Here is a 15,295-nt window from a genome sequence, read left to right as displayed (position 1 = left end):
GGGCAGAAAAACCCTATAAAATGCTGGACTGAAAGCTGCATCTGCGTGGATTGGGGAGTCTTGTACCCCGGTACGGACCCCTATCCACCCAGCGCGGCGCTGACCATTTCCTATTTTTGTGGCTTTCTCATTTTTCTTGTGCTCGATACTTTGTTATTAATAAATTGTCTTTTATTTATCCGATATTTGCCTTTGCATTTATAACAGATTTGGTGCCGTGACTCGGATTCGGAGGAAGCTGCGGGGACCTGCGACCCAGGAGGGTACCCCTGCCGAGTTCGGCGGCCTGGTGAGTGAGGAAACCCCGCGGCTCCACCCGAACCTCCGAACCAAATTTAGGAACGAGAAAGCCACAAACTAGGACAGGGGAGAGAACGGATCTGGGGGCAAAAGGAGCTCAGGAAGGCAAAGGGCCTTCGAAAAGCCGCGGCTTGCAAATTGCTCGTAAAACGTCTATGTGCACGAAGACATCCACGCAGGAAAAGGAGCTGTAAGTACTGCTGGTTGAGCGGGTGATCAGGCGAGTGTGTGAGACGTGATCTGATCACGAAGCAAGTGTGGACTTCAAGGTCGCATTTCCGTATTCCCGCGAGGGGAACGGTCGGCCACGAAGGAAGCGATTTCGTGTGAAACTCTCTTACATCGCTCGTCAAAACCGGGATGAGGGAAGTCTCGGGGACCGATCACAGAGTGGGCAAAAAGGGGAAGGGTACGTCCTGTTGAGCTCGGGAATTGGTAAACCCTTTTGGCCAGCGGACCAAGGTAAGGGTCCAAAAAGGAATCCGAAAGGATTGAGAACCGATCAGGAACCCCCGGCACAGCTCGCTGGAGGGGTGAGTGATCGAAAAAGCCCCATCCCCTGAAAAAGGAAAAAACACAACGCACAGGCAGAAAAAGTCGACTCGCAGGGAAATTTTAAGATTTGGTTAGGAGAACTTGAAAAACATGGGACAGAGAAAGAGTAAGCCCCAGAAAAAGACCTCAGAAAAGTGCCCCTCTGGTAAGGGAAAGGGAACCATGAAAATCCCTCGAAACAGTCCCTTGGGGTGGATGTTGGAACATTGGGGAGATTGTCCAAAAAGAAAAGAGAAATCTAAGGAAAAAATGATTTATTATTGCATGGATGTGTGGGGTGGTGAAGAATTGAGGAACCACCTTACGTGGCCAGTCATGGGAACATTTGAAAGTTGGGTATGTAGTGAGTTAAATCGCTATGTGGAAAATAAGAGCCCCTCGGACCCCGAGGAGAAGGAATACGCCCGGCTCTGGTTAAACACCCGAGCGGGCCTGTTTCTGATGAAACAGAAAGGGCGGCCCGGAACCGGGACCGAGCCCTGAGAACCCCTGGACCACCTATCACCTCCCTACAATGGGTTAAATTCCCCACCCTCTCCGGAGCAAGTGGTGCCCACGGCTCCTTTGGATCCTCCGAGCCAACTCTTGGGGGCACCGGCATCCCAGGTGGGGAGCCATGTCTCTCCTCCATTGTCCCCTCTGGCAGCTTCCTTGCTGCCCTCCCCACTCTTGCCTCTTCCGTCCGGTTTGGGTCCGTCGGCGGCTCCCCCGCCGATAGACGCTATAGCCGCGGGAGCCCCTTCTGAGGTCCTTCCTGCGCAAGCTTGGGAGCACTCTCATTCACTTTTGCCGCCGCCACCAGGGTTGGCCCGAGCGGAGGAGAGACTCCCTTTTGCCGCACAGGCGGCAATCCCGCCCCCACAATCTGGGAGGGGGAGACAACCCACTGCTACCAGTTCTCCCCCTGCTAGCAGAACCCGATTGAAAGCAAGGATGGTGGATGATGAATGGGGAGAGAGTGAGAATGAGGGACACAACCTACTTCCACTGAGGGAGGTACCCACGGCCCCTCGGGTAATTGGGTTTGTTAACGTACCCCTCAACACAGGAGATGTAAGGGCATTTAAGAAGGAAATGGGACGATTGTTAGACGATCCTTTTGGGGTGGCAGATAGGTTGGATGAGTTCCTGGGAAGCAGTATTTATACCTATGAAGACCTGATGGCAATCCTAAGGTCTTTATTCAACAACGAGGAAAGGGAAATGATAAAACAGGCAGGCATCAGAGATTGGGACAGAAGAAACCCACAAGGGACACCAGGGGACCAAAAGTGGCCCAGCTCTAGCCCGAGCTGGAATGCACAAACAGAGGACGGGAGGAGGAGCATGGTAGACCTGAGAAATATCATAATCCAGGGCATTCGGGAAGCCGTCCCAAGGGGTCAGAATATTAGCAAAGCTTTCAATGAATGTCAGGGGAAAGATGAGTCCCCCACTGAATGGATTGAGCGACTAAGGTGAAGTCTGCAGATATATTCTGGGACGGACCCCAATTCCCCTGTGGGGGAGGTGTTGCTCAAAACACAGTTTGTAGCGAAATCCTGGGAGGACATTCGAAGAAAGCTTGAAAAGATAGATGGCTGGCAAGACAAAAGCTTGCAAGAGTTGCTGAGGGAAGCCCAGAAAGTTTACATGAGGAGGGAGGATGAGAAGCAGAAGGTGCAAGCCAAGGTTTTGGTAGCGGCAGTGAAGGAGGTTCAGAGACAGGAACAGGCTTCGGGTAAGTATAAGACCTTACCCCGGAAGCCTTCAGGCCCCCGCAAGGCAACCCCAGACACCAGAAGGGAATTGCCTGAGTGTTACTATTGTAAAAAGGCAGGACACCTTCGGAGAGATTGCAAGAAAAGGATAAGAGATGAAAAACTGTTCCAGGAGGATTAGGGGTGTCAGGGGCTCTTCACTTTGGGGACCAGAACATCTAACGAGCCCCTGGTAAAATTGAAAGTAGGTCCCCAGCGTCAAGAGATCGTTTTTCTGGTGGATACCGGGGCAGAAAGGAGCACCTTGCAGCATTTACCAGAGGGATGCACGGTCAGTGAAGAGAAAGTTGTGGTGGTGGGGGCAAAGGGGGATCCTTTTAAAGTACCAGTGATAAAGAGCGTAGAAATTGAATCAGAGAATAAAGTTTGCTTGGGAAATTTGTTGTTGGTGGAGGAAGCGGATTACAACTTGCTAGGGAGAGATATGATTATCGCTCTTGAAATTAGCATAGTTGTAAGAATCTCCGATCTCGTGGTAAGAATGTTTAGGCTCACCGAGAAGGATGAGGCAGACATCAATCCAGAGGTATGGCACTCAAAAGGGGAGGTTGGGAAGCTAGAAATAGATCCCATTCACATTATAATCGAGAACCCCGAGGACCCTATACGGGTCAAACAGTATCCCATTCCTCTGGAAGGAAGAAAGGGATTGAAGCGGGTAATCGATGACCTTTTGAAGGGAGGAACAATAGAACCATGCATGTCCCCCCATAACACCCCTATACTGGCTGTGAAAAAGGCAGATGGAAGCTATCGGCTAGGCAGGGACGAAACTGTTACAATATGTGGATGACCTGTTAATAGCTGGACCTTCTGAGGGAAGTGTGAGGAAATGCACGGTGAAATTACTAAATTTTATTGGAGCTAAGGGATTGAAAGTTTCAAAATCCAAACTACAGTTCACGGAGCCTGAAGTGAAATATTTGGGTCATTGGCTGTCCCAAGGGAAAAAGAAATTAGACCCTGAGAGGGTCGCGGGAATCATTACATTACCCGCTCCAAAAACTAAGAGGCAAATACGCCAAGTGTTAGGGCTCCTGGGATACTGTAGACAATGGATTGAAGGTTTCAGTGAGAAAGTGAGATTTCTGTATGAAAGATTGAACACCGACAGGGTGAAGTGGACTGAACAGGATGAATTGGATTTCCAAAAATTGAAAGAGGTTCTCATGACAGCCCCAGTACTGACCCTTCCAGATGTGAACAGAGAATTCCAATTGTTTGTAGATGTCAGCGGACAGACTGCACAGGGAGTCCTGACTCAGGAATGGGCCAGCAAAAGGAAACCTATAGGATTTTTATCTAAAATCCTGGATCCCGTGAGTCGGGGATGGCCTACGTGCCTGCAGGCCATCGTCGCAGTGGCACTCCTGGTGGAAGAGGCAAGGAAAATCACCTTTGGAGCCTCACTGGTAGTTTACACCCCCCACAATGTGAGAAACATTCTACAACAAAAGGCAGAAAAGTGGTTGACTGATTCCAGGCTTCTGAAATATGAAGCCATTCTGATCAGCTCCCCGGGACTGGAGTTAAAAACCACCTCAGCACGGAACCCGGCACAGTTCATGTTTGGAGACCCCTCCGAGGAACTGCTGCACGATTGTGCTGAGATTGTGGAACTCCAGACAAAAGTAAGACCAGATTTGGAGGATCAGGAATTGGAAGGGGGAGAAAAATGGTTTGTGGATGGGTCGGCGAGAGTAGTGGAAGGGAAAAAGAAATCAGGGTACGCAGTGGTGGACGGCAAAACGGGAAAGGTGGTAGAGTCAAGCCCCCTGAGGCCCGAATGGTCGGCCCAGGCTTGTGAGCTTTACGCTCTCCTGAGGGCTTTAAAAAGGCTAAAGGGAAAAAGGGGGACCATATTCACCGATTCTCGGTATGCATTTGGGGTGGTTCACACTTTCGGAAAGATTTGGGAAGAAAGAGGTTTAATAAACACAAAGGGGAAAGGCTTGGTACACGGGGAGACATGTGAAAGGGCCTGCGTGAAATGCCTTCCCCTTGCTTTGCTGAATGTAAGAACTATGCCTCACTCTGATACGGGGCTGTCCCCCTTTGAAATGTTGTATGGGATGCCATACAAACACGGAATGCCAGTGGGACATCCCCGAGTCGAGGATGTGCAATTGCAACCTTATCTCATCACTGTAAACAAAAATTTACAGGAGCTTCGAAGGCGCGGACTCATTCCCCAAAGCGCTCCTCTCGGGTTTCCAATCCACCAGATCCAGCCGGGAGACAAAGTGTTAATCAGGACTTGGAAAGAAACCCCTCTCGCTCCACAGTGGGAAGGACCATTTCTAGTGCTGCTCACGACCAACACTGCAGTTCGAACCGCTGAGAAGGGTTGGACTCATTCATCAAGGGTAAAAAAGATCGAGGACCCAAAAACCTCGGACTGGAAAGTTTCCACCCCTCCTGGAGAACTCAAAATCAAGCTCAGGCGTCAACCTAAATGGCCAGTCAGATAAGTTGCAATACCCCAGACTGTGAATGTTTTCCTTTCATTCATTTTGAGTGTGTATACTGTAAAAAAGTTTGGGTCACCCATTGTCGGGGAGGGGATCGGCCTAGAGGTCTGTGTACTAACTGTCTAGTTGAGGAGCTGGAGAACACAAACTGTCTCTTAATACTTGCCACTCGGGCCGGACTTTTAGAATTAGACTCTCCTGAGTGGTACCAAATTTTCAAAAAGGGAATAAAGGGAAAATTGGACGCTAAAGCAGAGCCTCTAGCAGTTGAGTGCCGGAGGACCATCAAAGTACCTTGCCGAGGGGATACAATCAAATTATCCCGGTGGGCAACCTACAAGAGAAGGTTTGCCATCAGGACCACACGGGCCCCTGAAGCATACCCTTGCTGCCGAGAAGATGGTTTACCCCGCTGTATGTTCACATACGGGCGAAGGGCAAGGCAGAGGGGTATTTCTGTGGGGAATCCTGACAGTCCTGGGTCTAGCCGTGTGCTAGACCAAGGGGGCCCTTCCAGGGGCGCTCCTGGGGGAGAATCCTCCCACGAAGTGTGAATGGTGCTTAACAGCTCCAGAAACCGGGCAGATAATGGATTGTCCTCTGGAAAGGCAGTTGGGTAATTGTTGGGCTAGTGGCACTCGATTTCACCTTTGTGAATTGGAAGGAAGGGTCCGGTGCCAACGCTCAGGGGCAAGTCCTAAGGGCAGGCTGTTCAGGGATCCTGCTCACTCATTAGACAAAGGCGCGAACTCGAAATTCCTTACCCGGTGCAAACATGTCAACAATGTAACAAAACTGTATGGGTGGGAGGAAAAAGGCAATCTACTTTCCTTGCCTACTACAAGGTGAATCCCCTGTGTTACGACAAAACGAAACTAAAAATATGTAATATGGGTGGAAAATTGTATTGGGAAGGGAAGAACCTCAAACATGAGGAAATAGTTTCCTTAGATTCCGACCCATCATCTTCGATTTATTGCCTCCGGGTGATAACCGTGTGTGCTTGCAATTTGACCAGGCCTTTTGTTTCTCAAAGAACGAGGAGGGGATGGATCCTGAAAGTAAAATGAAACAGGTAATGTTGGAACTCAGGAGACAGGAAGCCGAGGCCAGAAAAAGGAGGATTGAGCAAGAAAGATTAAGGTCGCTCAGTGAGCAATATGAACAATTGGAGAAGCAATATGGGGACGGGGGATTTCCGGCCCCTAACCAAAATCTCTTTGTAGAATTGGAATTAAGGTCAATAAAAGGAACGAATTTTTAATTTGATGAATTATTAGGCGGGGGACTGTGATAAATTTTGGGTAAAAATTCGGGTATAAAATAATAACCTGATGTATAATAAGGAATAAGGTTAATAAAATTGTGAAATCCAGTATAGGGCTAATCGTTTCCCCCCCCAGCCTGCCAGTCTCAGTTGCAAAGACAGGATGAACCTCATCAAGCTAGACAAAGACACTGGCCAATCTCGATAAGAATCACTTCCTTGCCAATGCAAGGAAGAAATTCCTTCGTGACAACGATACCAATCTCATCAACCTGCTGGCTATCCCATCAGCTCTCCGGCGCAACAAGCAAAATGAAATCAGCATAAGACTAACACATGAAATTGACATAAGAAAGAGTTTTTCCCGGAATGAGACAATGAGACCTGACGAGATCCGGGAAGGCCATCGAAAAGAAATTCGGACTATTCAGCCCATCCTGGACACCTGGACTGCCTAAGGGCAGAAAAACCCTATAAAATGCTGGACTGAAAGCTGCATCTGCATGGATTGGGGAGTCTTGTACCCCGGTACGGACCCCTATCCACCCAGCGCGGCGCTGACCATTTCCTATTTTTGTGGCTTTCTCATTTTTCTTGTGCTCGATACTTTGTTATTAATAAATTGTCTTTTATTTATCCGATATTTGCCTTTGCATTTATAACACCCTTGAAATGTTTTCTCCCGGTCCTTATCTCACTCATGAACCCTTTGTTAATTTTTTTTCCCTCTCCTCTGCCCAGCTGTAGAAAGGGAGGGTGAGTGAGCGACTCTCCTGGGACTCTCCCGGGTGCTTGGTTTTGAGACAGTCAAACCATGACACCACTGAAAGCACTCCAGTCCTCGAGCCACTTAATCACTTCCCCCTCCCGTGTTTTGGACTGGAGATGAGAATTGGAGGAACAAAAGGTAAAGATCATGGGTTGAGATAAAAACAATTTACTGGAAACAGAAATTAGATAATAAAACAAACAATAGCAACAACAATAATAATAACAAAAGTGTACAAGAGAGGCAAGTGATTCATATGCAAATACTCACCACTATACCACCCAGAGCCCAACAATACCCAACCTGTGCCATGCTACCCCGACCAGGAAGGGGTTCCTTCCCCATCCCCAGAAAATAATGTGAGGTGGTATAGAATAACCTCTGGGTCCCAGTCATGCCTCTCCTGGCTACTGCAAAAATTAACCCTGTCCTTGCCAGAACCAGGACACTAGAGAAATTTTCAAAAAGTCTACAATTACTGTGCTCTTAATTGGTAGGCAGAAACAGGAAATAAGATTTACTGGTGTCCTGGGCTGACAGTGCTCTCTATCCCATATCGTGGACTCCCTTGTTATGTCTAACAGCTGTCCCTGCTTCCCTGTTAGCTGGGCGGGCACTGTTTGCTCGCTCTCTCGCTCTCTGCTTGGCTTCTGGCTTCCAGGCGGCTGGATCCGCTTTTGCTGCTTTGCAATTTCTGCTCTTTTTTTGCCTTTTCCTTCTGTCTCCTTCTGCCGCCCCTGTGCCTTTGTTTGTTTGTTTGTTTGTTTTTCCCTTTCCCTCTTATCCCCTTCCCCCCCCTCCCCCTTTAAGATTTAGGACCGGCACCAGACCTCGATCTGAACGGAAGAATCCGAGGATCTCCGGGGCCCATGAAGGAAGCTCTGCGCCCTCCCCCTCACAGTAACCTGAGCTTTTTCTTTTTTTTTTTTTTTTTTCCCTTGTGTCGGGGGGGGTGTTTATTCATTTGTTAATAAACGGGTTTTTCCACTTTTGTTCGAGAGATTCCTTCCCAAACCCAGGGTTGGGGGAGGGGTGGTAGAGGCTTTGTTATTAGGGGATTTCTTTGGAGGTTCTCCCCTAATTCAACCCAAACCAGAAAAACTGGTATTAAAGAACACAGCCTTATGAATGAAGACCTTATGAAAAATGTCATCTCAGCTGAGATTACTTATGATAACAGGAATAACAGAGTAAAGAAGCCAATTCTATATGGACAGTGGCTAAATCCTCTAGGGAGAACGAAAGCCAAAAGGCGCAATTTATCACTGTGCATGAGAGATAGTACCTCCCTTAGCAAGGAGCTATGCCAAGAATTAACCATTCACTTCGCATAGCCCATAACAGACAGAGTATGATGCCAACATACAACACAACTTCAGTACTCAAGCCATTACTAGGATCCTGAAATATTCAGATTCCCTGGCATGAAACAAAACCTAAAGAAACTAAGGGCTATCAAAACACAGACTGCAAAACTGATAAAGTAAAACTGGCTTCAAAAAGGTAAAAAAAGAAGTTGAGCATTGTCAAATACATATTATTTCAAAGAACCGCAAGATAGCTTTAATTTCTTGAGCCAAAGTCACTGATTTATTTTTAGAAAACGGGCCAAAAATCTTTACAATTGAAAGAGAGCAAAATGCCATTAGTGCCTCGGAAACTTGCTAATTTATATGAGCAGAAATTTTGCCTCAGTATTCTTACAGAGCTTAATATTCTGAAAAGTAGCAAGGATTTCCTTACAGTCAAAACATGCTCAGCATCTTTTTATAAAGCTGCTCTGCCACAGCCAATATTATAGCAGACATCTGCACACGGTTTATATGGCAAGGTTATGGGAGAGAAAGAGGAGGGGGCTCCAGGGGTTGCCTGTATCAGGGTCTTCCCCTGTGCCAGAGACAGTTTCAGCCAGCTCCAAAATGAACCCACGACTGGCCAAATATGAGCTAATCAGTAATGTTGGTAGCACCTCTGTGACAACATATTTAAGAAAGGGTAAAAATAATAATGCTGTGGAGCAGCTGTGAGAGGAGTAAGAAAATATCATACACAGACACAGAATCACAACGTTGGAAGAGACCTTCAAGATCATTGAGTCCAACCCATGCCCTAACACCTCAACAAAACCATGGCACCGAGTGCCATATCCAGTCTTTTTTTAAACACATCCAGGGATGGTGACTCCACCACCTCCCCAGGCAAACCATTCCAGTATTTTATCACCCTTTCTGTAAAAAACTTTTTCCTAATATCCAACCTATATTTCCCTTGGCACAGCTTGAGACTGTGTCCTCCCCTTCTGTCAGTTGCTGCCTGGAGAAAGAGACCAACCCCCACCTGACTACATCCACCTTTCACGTAGTTGTAGACCCTGATAAGGTCACCTCTGAGTCTCCTTTTCTCCAGGCTAAACAATCCCAGCTCTCTCAGTCGTTCCTCATAGGGCTTGTGTTCCAAGCCCCTCACCAGGCTTGTTGCCCTGCTCTGGACACATTCAAGTGTCTCAATGTTCTTCCTGAACTGAGGGGCCCAGAACTGGACACAGTATTCAAGGTACGGCCTCACCAGTGCTGAGTACAGGGGAAGAATGACCTCCCTGGTCCTGCTGGTCGCACTATTCCTGATACAGGCTAGGATGCTGTTGGCCTTCTTGGCCACCAGGGCACACTGCTGGCTCACAATCAGCCGGCTGCCGACCAGAACCCCCAGGTCCCTTTCCGCCTGGGCACTGTCCAGCCACGCTGTCCTCAGGCTATAATGTTGCAGGGGGTTATTCTGGCCAAATTGCCAGACTTGGCACTTGGACTAATTAAATGTCATCTTATTGGATTCCGTCCATCCATCCGATCATTCTAGGTCTCTCTGCAGAGCCGTCCTACCTTCCAACAGACTGATACCCACTCCCAGCTCAGTGTGGTCTGCAAATTTATTAATGAAAGACTCAATACCCTCATCCATTTCATCAATAAAAATATTGAACAGAACTGGCCTCAGCACAGACCCCTGAGGGACCCCACTAGTGACTGGCCGCCAGCTGGATGCAGCACTGTTCACCACCACTCTCTGGGCCCGGCCATCCAGCCAGTTCTTAACCTAGCATAGAGTGGTCCTGTCCAAGCCATGGGTTGCCAGCTTTTCCAGGAGTATGTTCTGGGAGAAAGTATCAAAGGCCTTGCTGAAGTCCAAATAGACAACATCCACAGCCTTTCCTTCATCCACCAGGCGAGTCACCTGGTCATAAAAGGAGATCAGGTTGTGTGGGGATACAGCTAGAGAGCCATGCTGGGAGCACTGCTCAGCTCATGACAGAAATGGACATGTTAGCGTTAGTCAGCCGCAAGCCTTGGCAACCGAAAGCAGAAGTTTGAGAAAGGAATGTAAGAGACAGCGATGTGCTTGGTACAATACGTGCTTAGCAAGCAGAACTGAGATAAGACAGTACATACCTGTGTTAGTTAGTGCAAAGCATGACTTAAGCAATGTACTTGGCAATATTACTTGTTATATAATGAAAAGGTATATAAAGTCAGCTAGGCGTATCAATAAACGGCTTCATGCATGCAACCTATGGAGTCCATGTCTCTCTGTCAATCATCGTCAAGGTTGGTCAAATATGACCTACCCCTCCTAAACCCATGCTTGCTGGATCTGATACCCTGGCCATCCTGTACGTGCTGCATGATGGCACTCAATATAAACTGCTCCATTTCCTTACTGGGTACTGAAGTCAAGATAACTGGCCTATAATTACCAGGGTCCTCCTTCCCACCCTTTTTGTGAATGGGAGTCGCATTGGCCAGTTTCTAGTCATCTGGAACCTCACCAGTGAGCCAGGACTGTTGGTAAATGATGGAGAGCAGTTTCACAGGCTCATCTGCCAGCTCCCTCATCACCCTGGGATGGATCCCATCTGGTCCCATAGACTTATAAACATCCAAGCAGCTCAGCAGTTCCCTGTCTGCCTCCTCCTGGATAACAGGTTGACCATTCTGCTCCCTGACACCATCTACCAACCCAGGAGGACAGTTGTCCTGAGGACAAGCCATCTTCCCACTAAAGACTGAGGCAAAGAAAGCGTTAAGCACCTCCTTTTCCTCATCTGTAGTTACTAAGTTCCCTCCCATGTCCATGTCTTGGTTTGGCAAGACAGGTATCTGCCAGGGAAAGCTGAAGTTTCCCTTGGAATGGAGAATGTAACCCCCACCCTTTCAAAATTACTATAATTTTGCAATTAAAGGATTTTCAGGCAAAGATTTGGGAATAGGAATAACAGTTCTTTACTAGAAATATTAAGAATTCAAATATAGCAGTACAAAACAAACAAACAAACAAAACAAACGGAAAATCCTAGAAACCCTGACAGAGTCAGAAATACAACCTGTCACCCTGTTGGTCAGGGTGTTGGAAGCAGTCCAAAGTAAGCCCTCCTGGAGGTGCAGATGTAGTTGCGTTGGAGTAGAGATGGTCCTTGTAGAAAAAAGGGTCCTGTGATGGCGAGATGGGTCCTGTCTTCCTTCAGGAATCCAGTGAAACAAACAGTGTCTGGTATCCCTACGTCTCAGTTTTTTATCTGGGTAGGAACGGTTTGGCTCCCCCCACTGGGTGGAGCATCTCACAATGGGATGTTGTAATGTGTCATATCATTGGTGAGCCTTAATGGCCCATTACCAGAAGGTATCCCGCAGAGGATGGAAAGAGATAAGGAACAATCCCCCACCTGGTTTTAACAGCTGGCCCATTATCAGAAGAACAGCCTGGAGTTACAAGAGATAAGGAAAACACCTCCCCAACTGGTTTCAACAGATGGAATAGAATAAACATTTTTTGGTTACATAACCCAAGACAGTACAATAGAGAACAAAGGTTGGTCTTACCCTTCCTTTTACCATTAATATGGTATGTGTCATAAACAATCCTGCAGACACAAGGGTCAGTGAAGAAGGAAGGGAAGGAGGTGCTCCAGGCACCTGAGCAGAGATTCCTTGATGGAACTATGACTTGTGGTGAGGAGTCCATGCTGGAGCAGTCTGTTCCTGATGGACTCTACCCCACAGAAAGCACCCATGCTGAAACAGTTCTTAAAGGACAGTATCCTATGGGACGGACCTCACGCTAGAGCAGGGGAAGAGTGTTAGGAGAAAGGAGCAGCAGATGACAGTTACAAACTGACTGCAACCCCTCTTTTACATCCCCCCCTGTGCCATTTGGGATGGGGAGTAGCTAGAGAAGCCGGGAACAAAGGAGTGAAGGTGAACCTGGGAAGAATTGAGTGTTAGCGTTTGAGGTTGTTATTTATTTCAAAAATTTGAGGTTTTTTTCCTCAAAGTCTAACTCTTATTTTTAATTGGCAATTAATTAAATTAAACTTCCCCAAGTAGTCTGTTTTGCCCATGACAGTAATCTCCTCCTTATCTTGGTCCATGAGCTTTTCTACCTTATTTTCTCCCTCTCTCCTGTTAAGGAGAGGGAGTGAGAAGAGCTAGGTAGGGATCTGGCAGCCAGTCAAGGTTAACCTACTGCATCAACTGTAATGAAGGTGACTGTCACATAACTACAATAGTTATGTACTGAGGCACTGGATCAGAAAGTCCAATTCAAGAAGCTCATAAATAAAAGCAATACAGTAATTTTGGAAAATGTCACTGTCAGTTTCTCTTCAAATTGATCCATTTACCGTATCCATTTAAAGTGTATTCCATTTTCCAAAGGTTACTACCTTTTTTTAAAAAAATAAGTTTTAGCAAGATTTTCCACAAGACTTGCTCTTCTGCTCCCTGCCTTTTTCTTCCATTAATTGCTGGCCCTTTCACACCAGAACTATTGGAGGAGCTGAGCTGGACTCTCCCTTAAGGATTCAGGAAGCCTATGTGAGTGCAGAAGGATGAGCCATGCCCCACTGCTGCAGCCCTGTCCATAGCAGCACTCCTCGCTGTGGCAGGCAGCTTGCTTAATGGTCACTGGCCTGGCAAACACAGCACCCAACCAAGTCGCACTATTTTAGACAATCCTGAGAGATCTCAGCCAGATTTACTGGGCCACCGATGTAGGACTTACATGGGACCCCTCTTCACAGGGTCCCCAGGTGAAGCATGGGAGGGGGAATAAGTGATATTGTGGCAAATGATCCCCAGAGGGTTCATCTGAGGACAAGCAGCTCCCACACACCCCGCCCCCCTTCCTCGTGCCTGCAGCTTGCCTGCATGCACTAGGTAGTAGGCTTTCAAGTGGGAGGACTTCCCATAGACTTTGTTGCAGTCACTGTAGGGGCACTTGTGCCGCTTCTCAGACACTAACTTCTCTTTGAGGGGCACAGTGTTGCATTGCCCTGGTGCCGAGTCGTGTGCTGGGCTCGACCTGGGCTCTGTGGTCATGTCACTGTCAGAGCCTACGTCCTCGTCCGGGCTCTCCATGTTGCCACTGCACACAGAAGGGACGCGCAGGGGTCAATTACTTGTTTAGCTCCGGGAGGGTCTTAGAAATGGTCACCAAGGTGCAGTAGTCCTTCCAAGCATCACTGGGGTTGCACAGATCCTTTCCCATCTGCTCCTCATGAGTCATTAAACTGAAGATCATGGACAAAGACTCTCTAACTAGTTAAAGTTAGAAAGTGGTTTGTTTATTAATATGCTGACAGGCATCACAGGAGTCATCTCTGAAAGGCATGACCACCCCATACAAGATTCTTTGCCCTCTATTTATTTCTCAAAGTCTTACATACAATACATATGCATAACTCCAGCACCTCCCATCCTCACTCTGTATTAAAATGAGGCTATTAGTCCTTCACACATCCGCAATTCTCTTGAATTTGGTCAGTGGTCTCGAATTGGGTCAGTGGTCTCAACGGATGAAGTCAGGAGCGTCTTCATCAGGTCTCTATGACCCTCTGGCACAATCCAAGGTCCCCTGCTTCATGATTGATTGATATAAAATCCAGGTGTTGGCCATTGTTCTACTGGTTTCAATCTGCTCTTATAACGGTTCACTTACTCTACTTCCTTCTATAAACAAGCTCATAATGGCAAACAATACAACAATTAGCTCTAGCTTAAGCATCTAATAATCATTAACCTATCATTTGTTTATCTAACTTACATCCTGATCAATACGAATTACTTCTAACCCTTAGCTAAAATCTTAACTCTTTAAAATCATTATTCACTCGCCTGGCACTTTCAACTGTGCTGCCTTGGGTATGGACGAGCGGTTGGAGATGGACACCAGGCATTGAGGAGCCACGAAGTCTATGTAGGGGACGGTCGACATAGTACGGGAGCAGCCCCACACTCTCTCGCACAGTCCAACTCCTGCTGCCGGCTGCACTTTGCCAAGAACCCCAGACGATGGGCAGCACCTCAATACACTCCCCTGGGGCCTGCCATGCTGTCACAACAACTGCTGCAAATCATGGTCTGCCAACCACTGGAGGGTTAGTCCAATATCGGGCAATGTGCCACTGGGACAAAACTCAGAGACACAGCTGCTGGAACCAACCTCGAGTAGTTCACTGGGGGATATTTAATAAAAGAAAACGTGAGGGGAAAAAAATAATTCAAATTTCCATTAGAGCTCATCTTTCACCTCTCCCTCTGCCCCCTCTCCCCTCCACCAGGCAATTAGCAAACAGAAGGAAGTGCTGAGGAACAGCGCTTTGCTGCTTGCATGGCGCTGAGGCACGGCCGCTAGTCAAGAGGAAACTGCTGGCTGCCTCGTGCACTCCTGCTGAGGAACAGCCACTACAAATCCCATCACATTAGGTTCGGAGCCTCCCCCATCGGCCAACAGACAGCACAAATCAACTCCATTTACCTTCTTGCTGCTTTGGTTCAGATGAGCCTCTTTGCATGGAGTGTGTGTCTGCCAGGTGGCAGACCTGCCAATCCCTGTGCTTTCTCTCCAGACTGTGTGCTAGTCTGGGTGCCTTGACCTTTAAAAGGGTGATGATGCAAGGGGAACAAGAGGAGAGGATTCACGTCTCCCGTGCGGCTCCCTTGTCTCAGCCTCTCCAAGTTTCAATTCACATCACCGACCTCTCGCCCTCCTACATGAGGGATGTGCAGTCCTGCCATCAGGGTGCAGGGAGTCTCCAGGGCGACCAGTGCTGCTGGTGCCAGCAGTGCCGTTTGGCATTGAGAGGGTTAAGTGTCTCGCTAAATTCCTACAGTCCCAGCAA

The 15,295-nt window shown here is 47.7% G+C and overlaps 1 protein-coding gene across 1 annotated transcript in view; it reads right to left on the bottom strand.

Moving 5' to 3' along the window:
* LOC310922066 (Krueppel-like factor 9) overlaps window positions 1-14,388 on the bottom strand; it is a gene marked incomplete at both ends in the record, with an annotated part of 65,970 nt that extends 51,582 nt beyond the window's left edge. The window contains 4 exon segments of the mRNA XM_083882386.1: window positions 13,319-13,567; window position 13,570; window positions 13,573-13,712; window positions 14,289-14,388. Coding sequence (XP_083738512.1) covers window positions 13,319-13,567; window position 13,570; window positions 13,573-13,712; window positions 14,289-14,388 — 490 coding nt within the window.
* Window positions 14,389-15,295: the final 907 nt, after the last annotated feature.

Source organism: Zosterops lateralis (assembly GCF_965231275.1).
Source record: "Zosterops lateralis genome assembly, chromosome: W".
NCBI classification, from domain to species: Eukaryota; Metazoa; Chordata; class Aves; order Passeriformes; family Zosteropidae; genus Zosterops; species Zosterops lateralis.
This window is presented reverse-complemented; position numbering and strand designations above follow the sequence as displayed.